The 20,142-nt window shown below is 37.1% G+C and overlaps 1 protein-coding gene across 2 annotated transcripts in view; it reads left to right on the forward strand.

Moving 5' to 3' along the window:
- Positions 1 to 20,142, forward strand: part of NALCN (sodium leak channel, non-selective) — a gene marked incomplete at both ends in the record, with an annotated part of 210,973 nt that overhangs the window by 36,107 nt on the left and 154,724 nt on the right. For both annotated transcript variants that reach the window (XM_084226459.1, XM_084226460.1), the window contains one exon: positions 4,734 to 4,888. In XM_084226459.1, coding sequence (XP_084082585.1) covers positions 4,734 to 4,888 — 155 coding nt within the window. The remainder of the gene's footprint in view (positions 1 to 4,733; positions 4,889 to 20,142) is intronic.

The raw sequence follows: 20,142 nt of genomic DNA on the forward strand, positions 1-20,142 counted from the left end.
CAATTAGCATTTGCTATATCAGATTTGTAACCTGAGAGGTTCTACTACCATTGATATACATCTATACTTATTTTGCTTTTATATTGTGTTGTTTCAAAAAAAGCACCAAAACATTGTTGAAAACAGAATACTTATGATACAGCTGACCTTACTTTCCCAGTATGAATTCAGCTTGTAAATTACATCTCATTTCATAGAATACTGAAATAAGATAAAATTTAAAGCTTTAAAAAATAGGTCTGTAGGCTATTATAATTGTGTTGAATAGTGTGTGGAAGTTGTTTTGTGGCAGTAGGTGACCCTGATTTTCAGAATAAAGACAAATTAATTAGATATCATTGACCTATATATGTAAGAGAGCAGTGTATTAATATTCATCAGATAACTTGTCTAAAGTCAATGAAGAAATACAGTATTACTTCATCAGAGAGCTTTTTTTTGAGAGATCCCAGCTCAGCATTCATTTAATTTGAGTTTCAGGAAAAAGGTCTGTTTAGTATGGAGTTCTCTGAATTTATTTAAAGTTTATTGCTAGAGTGTGCTAGACTAGCTTGGTGCTTTTCCCTTGTGTTCTGGCAATACGGCAAAGCAGAAACATCTCTTCTGAAACAAATAGGATTGGATTTTTTTTTTTCAGAATTGCATGTTCAGAGTTAGATGTCTAGCAGAAAAAAACCCTAAAATTCTTGATACCTAAAAGAAAAATCTTCTATCAGTCATCTGATCTAAGCTTATTTTGGTATTAGTACTTTCTATACAGCAGTATCCATTTTTTGTTTAGGTTCTATACTTTCTGAATTTGTTGCTTGACATTAAATCACAGTTATTGAGAGTAACCTTTTAAGTCTTCAGAACTGCATAATCATTCTCTGTTCTCAAAGGTTTTTGTTCTCCTTCATCATATGCTTGGTGTGATTTTGATGAAGCTGGGTTCATAGGGTCCCTCAGGTCACTAATGAAAATGGATAGCACAGAGCACAGTGACAATTCCTCTGAGCCCTAGTTAATGTATTGCTCCCTCTTTGGAAGCTGCACCATTGCTATTTGTTTGCATCATGGTCTACCAGCCATTTTTATGTCTGCTGTGGTATTTTTAACATGCAGTAGCTCTCCAGTCAGCAGCTGGGCAGTGCCTGGTTTTGTACAGGGACAGACATAAGGTTCCTTTTAACAAATACAGAAAACCTTGCAGCTCTAGTTAAGTCATTTTTACTTATTAACTTCTTTACCTAATCAACCATTTCAAATTATTTTTTATTTTTTATTACCTTATCAACAAGTATACTACTTAAGTTTTGTTTTGGGGATTTTTTTTAAATTATCTGGAAACTGCACAAAAAGCTTTCTAATTTGGAATGGCTTTCTGGTGATATCCTATGAAATTAATAGAATACCAGAATAAAAAAATCCCTTTTTTTTTCCCCCATCTCTATTTTCAGCAGAGAAAGTTAGGCTAGCAGAAAACAGGAAGCTAGAATCCACCACAGTAATGTGTCTCTTAAGGTGTGAAAACCCTCTTTGAAGAACTGCTCTAATAAGGAGAAGGTGCTGTAAGAAGGATTGCTCTCACATGAGCACATGGTGGTTGAAAGACCAGTTTTGTAACAGATGCCATAGAAACCAGGCACTGTACTCCCTAGAGACATCAATTCATGTCCTTCCGGTGGTATACATATGTATGCAATCGTAACATTCTTCAGGCACTTAAAAACATGTCAGAGTAATAGTCCTATGTCTTTTGCAACAATCTTGTTATTGAAGAATGCCTATCAAGTGAGGTGGAGTCAATTTTCTCCTTCACCTGTTGGATTGATGCTGCACTCCACAGACTCTGTACAGAAATATTGTGGGACTATTGGGATAAATTATTTCTTGTTCACAGATTTATCCAGGCAATTTATCCTGTTCAGCAAGACATTTAAGCACATTGCCTAATTGAACTTTTGAGATGCTTAAAGCTAGTTAAGGGCTGAATCAGTGTCTCAGTACTTAATTGATACTGAGTATGGTCAATGAGGAATAAAATTTTAATCATCCTATATTGAAAACATCTGGTGATATTCTAGCCACTTCTAGATATCTAATGTTCTCTACTCCATGTGTACCAGTCTATGCTTATTTACTGTCTTGAGGCAGAGCACAACTTTGCCAAGGGACAGTGATCAAAAATGGCCTGTATCTGTACAGGTACTATAAGCAGAGAGACTTCATTTTTAGCCTAAATCATACTCAGTGCACAGAGACAACTTTTTTTTTCTTTCCCCTTCGAGAGGAGGTTAAATAAAAACAATTATCTAAGTTTAAATGAATCACTTAAATGAATGCGTTGCATTGCAGTGATTGAGAGCCAGCAATGCTTTTAATAATATGCCCTCATGCTGCTGCCCTCTTGGGATTTGAGGGATTTTCTAATGCAAGCTGTAATGTGTAATTCATTGGCTACCAGTAGTTGGGGTTCTGAATCTGCCTGTGCCAATGTATTAATTTAAATTTCTAAAAATATATGTAAAATATTGTTTTATATTGATCCCATATATGATAATGGCTTTTGGATAGCAGTATCATAAATCTAACATAAAGCATGAAACTGGGTATGAATTAACATCTAGTTTAAATAAATTAGGGTGAACAGATTAATTTTGAAATACTTGAATGGCATGTGCTGAGCATGTTTACAAATGTGGAACAAATACACATATGCTTGTGGATCTGTCTTTTTAGTTATGCACATTGCTAAATTTCAGGGTGTTCTTTAAAACTCCATCTGGAATTGTACATGCCTGTGTGTGCATCCATGCAGATACATATGTCTCTCTGGTATCATAAAGAAATGACTACAGGATAGATGCCACAATTATTATTTATCTGCATTTTTAATTTCCTAGGAAAAATTTTGTAGGATGTTTTGTTTTCACACTGACAGATTTCAAATATTGTAATGCTATTCCATGCAGGGCATAAAAGCAATAAAAATAAAGTAATTAAAGTTTCTGTTCACCCAGTTTAGTTGTCAAAATGCTTCTTTGAGTTAGATCAAAGGAAAAGGACTTTCAGAAGAACAATAAGATACTAATTATATTAAAGGGCAGGCTGAAAAATTTCACCTTTTCTGTGGACAAGCAAGATAATTTAAAATTATGTATTTTAAGACACTGGTTGATGCCTCAGGATAACAGAGTGAATACTACAGCATTTTTTTCATAACTTTCAGCAATTCATTTTGGGTGTTTTTATATCAAAAGTTTGTGCTGTAACCAGGAAGTCAAAATTAACCTGAACATGAAATGAAAATGCTATTGACTTTTTTTTTTCTCAGACCAGAACTCATTGTGATTAGCTTTTCATGTCTGATTTGAAATTGCCCTAGAGCTGAACCAAAAATCAGGATTTTTCATTTGCTAGATGAGACAAGCAGGGAGAAAAACAGTTGCTTGGCTCATCCAGCAGAGCTGGAGCCTTATTTGGACTTTTCTTCTCTTGGGTTTGCCCAGTGGCCCCATAGCACAAGTAACATGAATCCCCACTTCTGTGCTGTGTTGCTTTGCAGACCCTGTCAGGGACCTGCTCAGGGTGGAGGGGGTGGTTCCCTAAGGTTACCTCTTAACTAAACTACTTCTGGGAAAATGGGGTGATCAGTCTGTGGCAAAGGATTGTGTATTGTGATTATTAACTAGGCACTGTAAGTGATTAAGGGGAATCAACTGCCTGAGCTTCTCCTTCCAAAGTTTGGGAGTACTTAGATAACCCATATTTATGTGTCCATGCCACAGGTATATATTTAATAGAACAGAGAGCAACAGCCATGTCCTCCCTATCCTTTTAGCTTCTGTGGCCCTTAGCTCTGGGACTACCTAAATTCCCGTTGTGGTCGAGTGTGACAAAGCCTCCAGCAGCTCAGCCACAGCTGCCAGAGAAACTAGGAAAACAAGTGGTGTTCAGCCTGTGACAACAGTAAAAATGGCCAGCACTGTGACATTGTGTTGGGGCACTGGCCCTTGTCTCATGATCTTTCTATTTTAAAATGTTACGGTCACTTATATAAATTAGCTTGACCCAATTCAAACCAGTTCAAATTTTTTCATCTCTTATACCAAATTATTCGACTGACCTAAAAGTTAGTCAGAGATCTGTTTCAGTAACAGCAGTGCCTAGATACTAATTGCACTACACATGTAGGGGTTTGACTTCTTTCCTGTGACCCTTCATCTGTGATGGGAACCTGTACTGAGCAAGTGACAAGAAGCTGAATACATACTCTGGTGACTAACAAGTCATCCACAAGGATCCTTCTAAGGAGTGTCAAAGCAAGCACAGGTATTGCCAATGTAAGTCAAAGTCATAGTCATAGTACTGACTGCAGCTGAACACACTCTCAGGATCTGCAAAGGAGCCTGAGACGTTGTCTTCAAATTGCATTAAAGAGCAGTTGCAGCTGCTGAATGTAAACTCTTCCATTTCTTGGAGAGTTTCCATTTTTATGGGGTCTCTTGGCATTAGAATGAAATTTCTGCCGGTAGTATTTGTGCTGTCATTACATAAGGATGGAGTTTTAGGAGTGTGTTAGCTTGCCCTCTACAATAAGTGCTTAATTAATGAAAACAGTGTATACCAAAGAACATCAGATAGTAAAAATAACAGCTGATGAACTTTTCCCTTTAGTCCTCTCACTTTCAAATATTTAGTTTTGCTATGGACCGAGTTTATGTAACAACTTAATTTTGTATTTTTCACAGAAATGTAACCTGGAATAATTTAGCTATCCCAGACACCCACTGTTCCAGAGAGCTAGAAGAAGGTTACCAGTGCCCACCTGGATTTAAATGCATGGACCTTGAAGATCTGGGACTAAGCAGGCAAGAGCTGGGCTACAGTGGCTTTAATGAGATAGGTCTGTCCTACTGGTAAAATCCATTTCAGTATCCATTTAAAACTGTTTTTTAAATGAATGGAACAGATAGTTCGTGTCTGTGCTGAAAAGACATTAAGCGCAATCAATATTCTACTTAAGTAGAGCACATGCCAGAAAGAGAAGCTGTGCTATTTGCTTTGCAGTTATGATATATTTTTACATTTTACATTTACATACAGGATTTAAATACCTTTAAAACAATGTCTTTATATGGAGTCAACTGTTGATTATCACCAGTATGCAAATGCAATGACTAATTTCTGTTTTATTTTTGATTCATTTTAAAGCATAAAATCCCTTCTGTTTGTCTATTTTTAATAGTAATTCCCATGAAAAAAAATCTTTTTTCATCCAGAATTGCTTTGATAATCATCTTGTTACTAAGCAGAAGATATGAGAAATAAATGATATATCTGTGGTAATCTTGATCCAAACTGTGTAAGTCAGAACATCAGACAGAAAAATGATCGAGAGTCAGGCAGATTTTGCAATACAGGTGCAATTTGTGTTCAGTGCAAAACTGCAGTTGCCAGGAGAATACATTCTCTGACAGCTGCAATGTGTTGTACCATCCCCATGAGGAAATGAGTGTAGAACACAAAAGCAGTAAAGGTGGCAAGAGCATTGGCAGCTATGGTAAGATCCACATCCAAATGGAAAATATGCAGTTACTCTGTCAAAACATTGTGGTTATTTCACATTTATTGAGCAGACAAAGGTCTAACAGAAGCCTGCAGCTGTAAATTTTCATTTCAGGACAGGTAGGGAAGTACCTTCAAATGACAGAGCATACCCACAGGCTGAATTCTTTCTGATGCATCACTTTGATAAGGATTTTTTGTTTTTTTTTTTTTTTCATTTTTCTGGCTTGAGCTCTAGACTGTTATCCTAGCCTCAGCTGAATTTGAAGGTAATGAAAAGGTTTAATGACTGAAATCCAAAAAGTTTTTTTGAGTATTGAAAGCCTTTGTAGCTGAAATTGCTTCAGTTGGTTCCTGAATATTCAGGTTTCTGGATATACAGAATGAGCCACAGAGTTTCAAGTCTCAGAGTCCTGCTACAAGTACTCTGGGATACCAGATAATTATGAACAAAAACTGCCTTTTATGTCCTTTCTTTTCACTTGTGAGAAAGGGAGAAAAACTGATTTCAGCCGAGCTACATCCTGTTCCCTCTGCAAGTCAGAAGCGTACCATTTGTTCCAGTGATGTTAAATAGATAACACCATAGATAGTACCAAGTCTTCTATAATTTTTTTCTTCTGTACATCTCAAAGGATAATCCTGTTTTATCTCTCAGTCAGCCTTCAGATTTACTGTCATGCCTGGATGAACATGGCATGTCTGAGCTCACACTAGAACCTAAAGCCATCCACATTCAAGTTCGGTAGTTTGGGAGGAGAGCATGGGATAGGGATATTGCCAGAATAATCAGGCTTGAGATTGAAATCACTCTTCTTATCTTGTTATGAGAAAAGTATTTTTTGGCATTGAAAGGTGTTGTTCCAGCTATTCACATGGTCACCAGGGAAAACTAGTTGCAGTGTCTTAGACATGCTTCAGTGGGTAGAAGAGTTGAACGAGACCCAGAGTGCTTAATAAAGGACACCAGCTTGTTTTTATGATGGGGGCAGGTTGGCAAAGACAGGTGAAATAGTTTGTCCATGGATGCCTTCAAAACAAGCTAAAAAAACAGAACTGAAACTCTGGTCTCTTGAATCACAGTGTTATGCCTTATCAATATTTATTTCTGAGTATTGCATTTTAAAGATCAGAGATTGCTAATAGACCTAGGAGACTTATAATTGATAAGTTGTTTTTGTCTAGAAATAGGGAACCAGGATATAACACTCCTCAGAACAGTAGCCAGAAGTTAAATTTGAGTATCAGTTGAAGGCTGATAACTAAACTTTGAAATACTGGGTAAGACACAGAAGCTTTCCCAAAAAATGTTAAATAAGCTTCCTCAAATTAGGATTGTTATGAACAGGATTATAACCTGCAAGTTCATAAATATTTTATAAATATCCATTTTGTGATGCATCTTTTTGTGGCATTAAGAGGTAAGTAATTAAATAAATATTTTCTGTGTAATTATACTACTTTTTTGGTACATTCATTGGTATTTCATTTGCAGATATTATGATGCAGTCTGTCCTGTTGGATCCTCAAATCTATCATTACAAAAATCACAAGAGTGTAGCAGTTCGGCAGCAACTGTATAATTAGTAACTCTTAATTTGTGGCATAAAAGTACAAGCTATGAATATTTGAATTTGTTAATTTCTGGGGTTTTTTCTCTTGAAAGTAAAAAGGAGGGATTTTTACAATTTGGTGAAGACCAAACTGTCCTAATCAGATAAAAGTTATCAAAGTTTTTAATATAGTGAATATGCCAATTAGGTAGCTTTGTATTTGGATGGCCATGCCCTGGTCCCATTTTTATAAGTGGCTTTGACTTTAAAGGATGAAGGTTGGAAAGATGATAGTGTAAGTCTTGGCACTTATTTAAATAAATAAAATCTATTTATTTTCCAAATTTTCTATTTTTATTTTTAAGGTGTTCTATTTATCTGTTTTATGTACGTTTCCATGCAAGCATATACATATTGTTTAAGGAAGAACATAGTTATAGACTACTGATAAATGCTATAGACTACTGATAAATGAAGTTATCTTGTCAAAATAATTTAGGCCATCTTGTTCTGATGAGAAGCAGACTTCATAGTCTTTCCAGACAACTTACTGTGTTGCTTTATTGTCAGTCCTCTTAGGAAGATTTTCATTAAGTATAATCTGAATCTTTCTTCTTTATGGAATTTAAGATCATAATTTCTCACCTTATTCACTACTGGCATGGACAAAACCTTTAAAAAAAGCTTGTCTGCATCTTTTATTATGCCTCCCATATGGCTCTAAATGTTTCAGTCTTTTGCTAGAAGATGTATATTTTATACCTTAAATTGTCTTACTCTCCTTCTCTAGACCTTCTCTGGCCTGATCCACCACTAGTTGAAATGCAGTATTGTCAGAATACCCCAGCAGAGCCATTATTTTATGTGGTTTTAAGCTCTGCTACAATTTCTACATCCCAGCGAGATGTTTTCCTTTTTCATGTTTTTTTAATTTATTACAGCCCTTGCGTCCTACTGAAAGAGCTGCCATCACTGTTTCCCAACCTTTATTTGTTTACTTATATATTTATTTTTAAGTGCAAACCCTTACATTTGTCTCTGTTGAATAGCTTACTTACTTATGTTTTTCCAGACTATTTCTTCAATTTGCAAGATCTTCAGGAGTTTTAAATCTGTCCTCCTGATTACTTACACAGCCTTTTAGTTTTCTTTTATCTGAAATTACATGAGTATAATTTATTTTCAAACAACCTGATCAAGAGTGAAAAAATAAATAGAACCAGACCAAGATTAGACCCTGGAACTTTGTTTGAAAGTCTTCTTTCCTGACAATGTTTCATTAATAGCTGCTCGTAAGGACACCTAACAAATGGTTTTGCAACCATCACAGAGCAGCGTCACCTAGCCATATTCCTGTGCGTTTTCATGGTGAGACAATGTTAAAAGCCTTTAAAAGCCTTTTAAAATATGTAGTGTTTCCTTTCTCTTTACAAAACTTGCCTCCATTCCACATTTGTACAGCAATGATACAGGAAGATTTGTGCCATAGGTTCTGAAGTGCCTGCACCCTTTAATGTACATCAATAACATGATACTTACACAAGATGCTTGTGAAGATCATTTTTCCAACGTGGGCCACATCAGCATATATCTACAGCTAATGCCTCTGTCTTTTAGTGTACATATTTCTAGGTTGCATGTTGAATTAAATAAACAACAATTATTATTGCCAGCTTTGCAAGTGTAATCTCTGAGAGAGAGTTACTAAAATCCAAGGAAGTTCTGTCTGCCAGTACATCTGGAAGTTACAAGCAAAAGTCACAGAGGTCTATCTCATAACTGTTGATGAAACTAAAGAATTAATGAAGTATGAACCAATTAGCTAAGCTCCCAGTTCCTCAAATCCTTTTGTTTGGGATGTTCTGAAATGGGAGAAAGGAATAGTAAGGAAAGAAAAATACACCTCTAGGTGAGCTGACTTCAGCTTCATCAGGTTCCACCTGATGGGAGGCTACAGGAAGTTCCTACTTTCCCATAGTAAATTGCTCATGAACTCAGTAGAAACCCAAGTACTCTTTGCAACAGTTAGACACAGAACCTGGCTTTTAAAGTAGGTGTTGTTCTTACACAGTGTGAGCCTTAATATAAAACTGAATCTTTTATTCTTCAGGATGCCTGAAGGATTTTTTGAATGCTGCCTGTGGGACTGAGTGGAAGTAAGAGAAAGGATATGAATGAAAGGCTTGCCTGGCTGTCTGGATGTGGGCAGCAAAATTCCTTACTATTGTCTCTACCTGTATGGTACTGACAAGCTCTTCTCTTTCTCAGACTTCTTAGCTGGTTTTGATTTGGGCTTCTGTAAAAAGGTTGATGTTTTCTTCACCTTAGAACAGCTTTCAGCCTCGTCTCCCACTGAGAGCATCAGGTGCATTCACAGCTAGCCTGTTTCTTCTTTCTGATTTTATTCTCTTCTTTGTTTTTTCTCTAGCTACGTTTAATTGCTTAGGGTGTAGCTGAGAGTGAGACAGTATTATGAAGTGTGTAAAAAAAGTTAAGCTAAATATTGAGAAAAATTACATTTTTTTGTGAACAGACACTGCTAATTGTAAAAATTATTAGTCATATGATTGTATTTGTTTAAGTATTTGCATCTGATAGACCTAAAAAGCATAAATATATTTGTTGGATTAAATGAGACCATACAAGTCTTGGGAATTGGAGAGCTATGCTAAGTACTTCTACCTTACATCTCACTGTTTATCTGAGTGTGCATCTACCTTTAGTCAATATTTAGCGTGGCAGCAGCTGCTATCAGGGTCACACTAAGGACACTGGCAGAACTGTCTGTGTGGGTGCTGTTGAAAAGGGTACCTACTAGATGCAAATGTACCAGAATCCCCCCTGTTGCTGGATCCTGTACAGATTTCCTCCTTACCTGCACTTTCCATACAATACAGAGTCTTTTGCATTCAGGTTTTTGTTAAATCAGTAATCATTCCACGTGCCTTATGGGTGCAATCATCTGCAATCATCTACAGATGTAGACTTGCAGCACGTCAGTGATTTTATTCTTCTCATAATTCTGGAGAAGGTTTTTTCATGATTTACAGTGCTACATATTGCTTCAAATAGTCTCAAAAGGAAAAAGAAGTCCCAAATAAAGATACCTAAGGTTTAAAAATATTCTACTAAGTAAGCAAGAGACGTTTTAGGCCATGAGAGATCATTCTGAAAGGAGAAGAAGATCTAATTCTATCCTTATTATAAACCCATCTACCAATTTCTAGGGCCAGTACCTTATTAAATGAGACTAAATTACTTCTTGTACCTGTAAAGAGTGTTTGACAAAGACTGCCATATTAATGGCCATTTTACATATAGGACATATTCCACTGCAAAGAAAACAAATTTTGATAGTAAGGAGTGCTTCAAAGCCCATGTATGAAGACTACATCTGTATTAACATTACTCTCCTTACAGGAGAAGTGAACACTGTTCATTGGCACAGTGAGCCAGAAAAATCATCTGATTTATGGCCTGATTTATGGCAAAACAGCAACAGAGCTTTGATATTTCCTGCTTTTATTAAAAGGACTTTTTCCTTCTAATGTAGGACCCAGAAATTATATATATAAGGGCCTTTATAAAATTTATAACTATATGAAAAAAGTTTATATGTCGCTGTGAAAAATGTCTGTCATGGCTAGATTAAAAGTGAACCTAATTAAATGTTTGTGAAACAAAACTTCACCATGGGATCAAATTTCCTCAATTCAAATTTGGTCAAATTTGGTATCTGGGATGATAGAAAGCAGTGAGGGGATGTCATTGTTTAGTCAGATCCTCCATTTAATTGTACTCATTAAAGGCTGAATGGTTGAGCTCTTATGAAATAAGCATTGGCTCAATAATGATTTCCTCAAAACTTTCAGTCAGACTTTTAATCTGACTGGATGCTATGTATGCTTGATATACATATTGAGTCTTCATGCTCTGTTTATCCTAGCAAGTATATCATAGTATTAAATACTTTTATAAACAGGTCTAATTTATTCCACTAATGCAGCTCTTCGATTCAGGTACTTTTATGCACAGTGTCTAGTAAGAAGCTCTCTTGACTTCAACCTGTGGAGTTATCATGTAGTAACATGACAAGTGATAGCGATGTTAATGTGTGAAGGTGTCAGAATGTAGCTAGGGAAGCCATTCAGATTGTCTAGTAATAAAACACATATTTTCTAAATGTGAGCCAAAATGACTTAAAGCATGCCCCATTAGTCCACTGATTGAGAAACCACTAGAAATCATTATTTCAAAAATGGTGATAGATTTTTTTTTTTTGCTCACTGGAATTCCTTCCTAGGCCTTGCAGACAGAGAGCAATTGAGCCCTGACACCAGCTGAGGCACTGCTGTGGATAAGTCTCCACTCAGTGAATTTCACTTATTTGTTTTACTACCAATTAACATATTATAATCACTCATTCAGTACTAAGAACTAAAGAAGGCAAACAGTTAAGAGACTTATTGCTTGTGAGCAGAAACAAAAATGATGACTAGCTTAACTTACCTTATCAAAGTGTGCTCAGAGGACACAAGTATTCCCAACCTCGGCAGTTTCCTTGGCATGTGCCTGTCTTGTATTGTGTGGTAAAGCAGTCTAGTAAACCAACACCTTGTAGACAATAGACAGCAATATTTTTTTCCCTTGGCCTATCCCCACATTCTGCAAAGTAGATATTAGGTTGTGATCCTATTTCTGCACCTTTTGGATGATAAATATTAGCAGAAACTTAAAAATTAGCTGCATAATTTTCCGAGTGGATCATCAGTTCTGCAGTTTCTACAACTGTACTGTTGTCGGGTGAGACCGTGGTGGTCCACTGCTTCTATGGCAAGGATGTACCGCCTTATGCTTGTCCCTTGACCCCCTTAAATGAATGCTTATGGTTCATTTCTTTATGAACTTTAGCTCAGCTCCAAATAGAGATGTCTATGTTTTATTCAGATACAGTGCTGTGAGAACATTTGTGCTGCTACATTGGCAGGGCCCAAAGACACTCATAATGGGTTGTTGACTCCGCAAAAGTTTTCTTTATTTGGTGATGGCCCTGATCTCATTATACCTGTATTCTCCATTTAGATTTAAGTTTATTTGAGGTTTTATAAACCTTATAATCACACTAACATGTCTTAAGGCATTTCCCAGGATGACTGCCTAGCAGCATTTTAGAATTGCTGATATCCTCAGTATGGACGTATCTGCTGAGCAGACACTGAAGGATTGGCCCTTATTTACTGACTTCCTTTGGTCATAAATATATATTTATTCTTTATCTTTTGTAAATCACTTGTTCCTGTGGCCTGGCAAGACAGGGATCACAACCCTCTATTAACTATATATGTAAGTGATTAATCTTATAGATACTTTAAAATTGCAGTTTTTCTTACTCAGTAGTTATGGAAAAGGTTTATAAAAAGCAGCCCAATGCATATGATTCACTGTTTCTTCCTGCTAAAGATGAGATATGGTAGTTACCAAACAATGTGGCACTGATAGAAATTTTAAGGTGACCGGCAATTAGCTCTGCTTAGCAAAAATTCTGTGGCACATGGCAAAATTATTATTGCTATAGGACTGAACAGGCCTTTCAACCCTGAATGTTCAGTGGAAAACCATTGATCTCAACTGGTGAGCTTGCATGTCTGAGGTCTTGGTTTTGTATACTGTCTGTTGCCACCTACTGTTGTGACCCTGTACCAGTATTCCTGCTTGATTTTTGTGGGAGAAAGAACCAAGATATGTGGACAAGAAGGCAGCTGCTGCCCCACTTCCCTGCAGCTGAGGCACCATTGTTCTGCCACTCTACAGCACACACTGACTGCTTAAACTGCTTGTACTGTGCAGGTCCACAAACATGACTGATATGTAAATATTGTCTGTTACTCATGGTCACAGTGAGCACTTTGTATTTCTGTGTTAGAGATACTGAAACCCACAGAGGATACTAAGACAATACTTCTTGTTTTGGACAATGGAAGAAGTGGCCTGAATTAAAAAACAAACAAGTAAACATACATAACCAAACAAAACCATGAACAAAAAACAAACAAACAAAACAAAACAAACAATAACCTACCTACACCCAAACAAATAAACAAAAAAACCCCCACCAAAACAACAATGAAAACCCTCCTCCTTTAGTATTTGATGTTCCTGTGGGCTTGAATTTTCTCAGTTAGGCCATTTAAGTTTCCTAGTTAATTAAGACTTTTTAAGCAGTGGATTAGGAAAAAAATGCACAAATAATGTCTGTAGAGTTAGCTCTTACACTAACAAATGGTATGTGGGAAATTGTAAAGTTTTGGAAACTTAGAGGAATTTGAACAGCCCTCCAGAATTTTAATTTATTGCTGTGTTAATCCCAAAGTAATTGAGTCTTGCATTAAACCAGGCAATCAGGTGAAACTAATGTGAATAGATTAATATAGTTGTACTGACAGTCACAGAAAACATTACTGCTGCTGAGAATCTTCAGTGGAACATTTTTTCCCCTGACATTTTGGGGTGTTCTGTATTAGTGTTGATGGCTAAATAGTTGAATCTATAATGGAATTAAACAAATTTCCAGAAAAAATTACTTTTTCTTTTGTTCTCAATTTTATTTGTAATTGTGGACCTTTCGTGGTGGGCATCTTTTGCTATTTTGATATATGACCTGTGGTGTTATGGTATGCTGCACAGAATTTAATCACCTGTCCAATGTCTGTGTTGTGCACTTCTTTCTATCACTCTTTCATTCCCATCTGCTCCTGAGAATGCAGAAAGAGTTTTTGCACTCTGAACTGTTTTGGTTAGATTTCATTTTCAAAGTAATTAGTTTTGTAGTTTCCTTTATAATATGCTGTCTAATAAATAGTTGTGTTACAGTGATGACAAAGATGACAATATTAAAAAAATAACAATTCATACTTGCTGATGTTAGGTAAAAGGCCCATAAATTGTCACTGATCATAAGCTGAAAAAGGTGAAAGAGCAAAATGTGGCAGAAAGGAAGACTTATTAGAAGGGTATAAGAAAATTAAAGTTGAGGCAGATCAAATGCAAGTTTTGCATATCTTGGAGAGCTCACTGGTCCCAGCGCAGCTGTTGAGTACTTAGTGAACCATTTATGTATCCCTACCCCTTGCTCCTGCTCCTACTCCTATTCCTGTGCTGCATCTCAAGAGGACAGATTTATGTGCCACAGCATAAGGGTTTGAGGAGGCCTGGATTAGAGCTTGCTGGGAAATGTGGTGCTGGAGACATTGCAGCTGGCTCTGCCGGATCCAGGCTCCCAGAGGGCACCCCTAGCTGGGGACAACCTTTGCACTGCATCCTCTGGAAACCCTTCAGCCTGACAGTGCCCACTGCTGCTGTGTGTGAATTACAGGCAATGTAAATGCAATTTCCACAGTGACTTTCTCATGGTTACTTTCTACTGCCCCTTCTCTAGCACAGCAAGGCCTCCCAGCATGATTTTATGCTACATGTTCTGTGAAGGCAGAGGAGGAAATTTGCTTTTGTACTGCTGCTACAGTTCATTTATAATTCCTATGGAAACCATGAGATAAACCACTCAAGTCTATTCTCTTCAGTGACATTTCTTTTTCCCCCAGTGCAGAATGCTAACCAAAGAGTCAGATAACTTGAGAGGCTAAGTAAAGCATCCAAGGGACACATGTGTGCTAGGAATATTGTGGTCAAGGAGAAATAAACGCACACTTAGAACAATTTCCTCAGTGGGGATTTACTGAGGAAACAAATAGAAAGAGCTGCTTCAAGCAAAACCAACCTCCCAGCCCACCAGTTTTCACTCTTCATGAGAGCTGAAGAAAGGCTTATGTCAAAGACAATAACTATTTGTGTGGATAGCTACTCAACAACTCGCAATCTGACAAGGAATGAAGAACAATGTGAAAAAATAGAAAGAGGAGTTAAAGGTGTGACGGGTATGTGAACAGCCTAGAAACACAAGGTGTGACTAATTTCAGCCATGCTAAGGAGCAGAGAACTCTTAGCCAACAGACAGAGAATGAAGTCAAGCAATTAGAAACCTCTCCTTCCATACCAAGAAAATTTGATCCTATTGATTTAATTATCAGTCAGTGCCATTAAGACCATGTAGTGCTGCATAATGAAAGCTGCAGTTACTGGGAATAGAGGTAATTTTTTTCACAATGGAAGATTTTCACTTTCAGACAAGAGTTCAGGATGTGACCGGTTTACAGGCTTTGACCTTCAGCACTTGTGTAATGCATGGGACATGTGGTTTTTTACCTTGTCTCCTGTACATTGTCTCCTGAAATTTGATTATTTTGTCCTAGACATCATTTTCATAAAGTTGGTGAAAATGAGCAAAACCACCCACTAAAAATACCGTGTGCAATACTCATGCAACATGCCTTCTGTTACTGTAATTAGAGCAGTTTACCAAATAATTTTTGATTTAAGACCTTTGATTTGATAACACAGGGCCAGCTTCCAGCTTGATTCCCACTTCTGCTGGGGAATAAGTGGAAGTAATGCTATTCCAGAAAATCAAATTCACAGATGGCTACTCTAGAGGAGGGAGCACACACAGAGCAGCAGCTTAGATGTGACTCTCCAGCACATCAGCTTGTCTGTGGTAACTGGCTTCACACATGCTGCTACCCTGTGGCAAATGTGTAATGCCATGCTCCTTCTTCATTAAATAGTGCAGTCTCACTTTATTACTCTGTTACTCAAATATTTAAATATTGAATGTTTGTTTCTTTTCTCTATTGTTCTTAGAGACTTCCAGTAGCTACTGTATTCTATGCCATTGTCAATGTTGTGGCATTGTCCCGTGAAGAAATTCTTGCACAGTATCTAGTATGCATTGAGTGGTATTGGAAAAGATCTAGGGTACAAGCTAAAAGAATACTATAATATTTTTGATCTGTTGTGAAATATTGAAATACTTCATTAAGAATTGCAAGACGGTTTACTTACAGTTACTGCTTTCTCATAGCAACTAGGAAAGAATAGGAATGACTTGAAAGACCAAAACCTTATGTAAGAACATTAAATGCCTTGTGTATTCCTTATGCTGATCATAAGTTTTCATTGTAAACAAACTGAGAACTAGATCTTGCAGTATCTAGCAGGTGATCTGATTAAATTTGTTGAATAAGTTTTAAACACATCTTACAAATAGTTACCACTTCTCTATTACACTATACTTAGAGTATAGAGATGTATTTCCCAGAGTTGGGAAATCCATCTTGATCTCTTTGCCATAGGGGCATTTTTGTTCCATTAATTGCTTCAATATGCAAATAATTGCTGTTTTCCCTAAAATATCTACAGATATTTTCAGTCAACAGACCACTTAATTGTTCTACCTGCTTTGGAGGTACTCCTTAATATTGAGCAGATTTTAAGACTCTGTGAAGATATGCAATTCTGTCTCCAGGGAAGGCCTGACTGGCCATCTTGGCATACATCCCCCAAACTACCATCAGCCTTCTCCACTCTCATCCAAAAAGTCTTTTAGAAGGTTATCCTCTACTTTTCCAACAAATCTGTGCTATTGTCATCTTGCTGTGGAGTGTACCATAATGATCACTACTTTGTCTCATTTCATTGCTGTATCAACCTCCAAGTTAAGTATCGCAGTTCACATCCAAAAATGAGTTAGCCATACAACAGTATGACCTTTTTCTTTCCAATATGAAGAATATTGCAGTAACTAAGCTCCAAATTTTGGCACTTAATTTACACAGCTACAGTGAACTTGGATGACTTTGAGCTCAATTCCATCCAAGCTGCACGCATTTTAAATTAATAATACTGAAAGAATTAAAATTATTTCTTGCATAAAATTCAAAAAAGTGAAAACAGCAGATCTACTGTGAGAAGACTTTGTCAGTCATCATTGAGACAGGGGCATCTAACTGTTAATGAAGCATAGATGCTCTATGGTAATGTGTACGAGATAAAAACTTCAGAAGTCTGTTCTATATCTCAAGGAGCTGACTCGACACATAGCCGATTCATTTTGACGTAAGTTACCCTGGGGCTTACAAATTCAAATAAGATAGATTAGTCACAATAGGACTTCTGTATGTCTCTTCTGATAAACTGTGATATTATTTTCTTCTAATTACCTGCCTGTGGCAGGTTTTGCATGGTTTTTTATACTAGTATGTGTACTACTTACATATCCTTCTGTATTAGCCATTGCTATATTGTACATATTAACATTTTTTCTTACATTTGTTTTACATCTGATGTTTTTAGGCATTATAATTAGAATTCTCAGGTTAATTGACAATTAATTTAATGTCTACCTGCCCCTCTCTTTGAGGCAAAAACGCTTTAGTTGAATTACTGTTTAATCTAGAGCAAAGTCCATATGCGTTTTCTTTCTCCTATTTTCTTTTTCTTTTCATGTAGAATCATAATTCTGTCATTACCTGGATGCTTTCTTTTTGTCTTGTTAGCAAATACAAAACTATGGAGCAATAATGAGGTTTCATGGAAGGGTAGTAGCAATGAATGGAAATTGCATCCTTTGAAAAACATTGAAAAGTTCAGCACTCTACCATTATTATACCATAGCCATGAATATGTATTTTACTGGCGTTCACAAAGCAAGATGGTAAATGCTCTGGAAATAGATGAGGTTATTGACTGCAGTCATTTGAGCATTAAGAGAAATTCTGAAGAGATTTTGGAGTGTCACAGGAGAATATTAGTTTTGAATAGTTGCTCTGGGAAGGTTGTAGGATTAATTTAATAGATGTCTGTATGGTTATTTCAAAATCAGATTAGTCTTTGCAGGCTTTTACCTGGTCATTTTATTCACTGAAGAATGCTTCTTCTACTGTATCCTTATTCAAACTGTAGTTAACCTGTTTTCTGCAGCAGTTTCACAGGTGTCTTAAACCTAAGTGAAATAAACTCTTTTAGTTACTTCCTACCTGTGTGTTTCTATTCTCTGCTCAAATACTTTACCAAATTTTTCAGATATGATGCTTTATGTTACACAAGACAAACAAGTCTCTATTGGCATGTCTAGTTCCAGATGTTTTCTGATTTAATTCGTTCTTTAGAAATGCTATGAAATCCGTAACACACAAGCTTTCATGGACCTGTGGACTCTTAAGATCTCCAAGAGCTATGACCTCTTTTTCTTTTTCTTTTTTTTTCCTTCCTTCCAAATACATGCTTGGTTCCTTTAGTCTTTAAGTAGTCTTTCATTTCAGTTAAATATTAGAATTATAAGTAGATTTGACCCACTATGCTGACAGCAGCTTTTAGAGTGTTCCAATTGTTAGAGCTTCTGCAGTGAACATTTTAGACCAAAGTATAGAGATATTGTTAGTTTTATATGCAATTCATTTTACACAGACAGATACAGAACTGCACCTGTGTCCACAGTGTCCTCAGGCACAAGGGGGAAGGTGCAACTCAGGAGCTGAGTTTTCACTGGAGAATTTCAGTGAGTTCAGAGTAAACACGTGCTTTGTAATAAAACCAGACACTGTACTTAAGAATTACTTTCCCAGCTGTTGTGCAATACTTTATTAAATCAGCCACATTGCTGAGTTCTTCCTGCCCAGGCCACAGTGTTAATCCTTCCTGCATAACTTAATTAGAAGAATTCTTAGAAATCTCCTCTGTCAGGAAGCCAATGAAAATGAAAATTTATTTTCTACTTGAGGTTCATACTGTGTTATTTAAAACAACTGGGCTCTCTCGAACTTAGGGTTTGCTTTGGCCTTGTGTTTCATCTGGTAAGAACCTTGGTGATGCTTTTGTCTACTCCTTTTTGCGAGCATTGGGAACTCTGTCACATCCATTCTTCTTGAAACTGTGAAGTCACAACTTCGAAAAAGAGACAAAACAAGATTAAAAACTCTTTCAGGACTTCATTTCTCTGATGATTGGAAAATACCTGAAATTCAGCCTACCTCAATTTCATGTCCAGTTGTTTCAATGCCAGTATTATCCTTTGCCTTTCTTTATGGCCAGAGACAAGTACTTAGTGCCGTTTTGCCCTCTGTGTGTTCTATTTCTTGGGAGGCTGAACTTGGGAACTTTATAGTGCCATTGGTTGTATTCACACTTGGATATTTGGCCGTGTATCTTTCAGATGCATAGTGCTGCTGAGCCATATACTGTGGAAACGGGAACTGTGGAACTGTTTCAGGGGCAGGATTTCCATTAATAAAATCATGTACTTGGCATTGGTCTTTGGTCTGCAAACAGTATGATGTGGGCTGACAGGTATTTGCAATGCTCAAGCCTGGTCTATTCTAGAGCTGAATGATTGATATCCATATGTACAGGAGTTGGTTCTGATCTCCACTGACTCCATGAGTCACCCTTGTGACCCTAAAACATAAATCAAAAACCCGAGACTTTTCAGTCCAAAGTTTCCATGAGCGTTGCGTCACATCTTGCTGTTGCGGCCCGCCAGGGATGTGATTTCATAACCCAATATAGAGGGAATGTATGGCATGTGGGAATGTCAGCCAGTGGAAGATACTGAGGATGTGAGCCTTTTTGGAATAGTGCTGAAGATGTGTGCTAAGGTTGGACCGAGCCAGATGTGGTACAGGCACATCCATCCGAAGATAAGGTCAGGGAGCTGGAGCTCCAGTGTTTCACTCTGTAAGTGCCCACAGGAGAGCTACTTTGCGGTAGCCTCAGGTTGTGGTTTGACATGTGATGAGACCCAAGTAGCAATTGCACAGCATGAGGCAGGGCACATGAATGTGTTACTGTCAGTGTCACTGAGGGTGGCACAAAATGCTGAAATTATACCAGCTTAATGCCTTTTGGACAGCTTTTTGCTGGAAATAGAAAAGCAGACCTGCTCTGGTGGAAGTTGGGGTGCAGACAGACAATGCCAGTTCAACCTTTCATTACAAAATGAGGCCCTCAAAAAAAAAGGTTTCTTTTAAGGGGCAGAATCAGCTTATAGAAAATCAGTACTTCCTACTATATGGCTGTGGTGTTTTTAACACAGTAGTCAGAGCCTTACAGAGTAAATTTATCATTAAATCATGTCCTGCATGACATTTTA

Source organism: Fringilla coelebs (genome assembly GCF_963513975.1).
Source record: "Fringilla coelebs genome assembly, chromosome: 2".
NCBI lineage: Eukaryota > Metazoa > Chordata > Aves > Passeriformes > Fringillidae > Fringilla > Fringilla coelebs.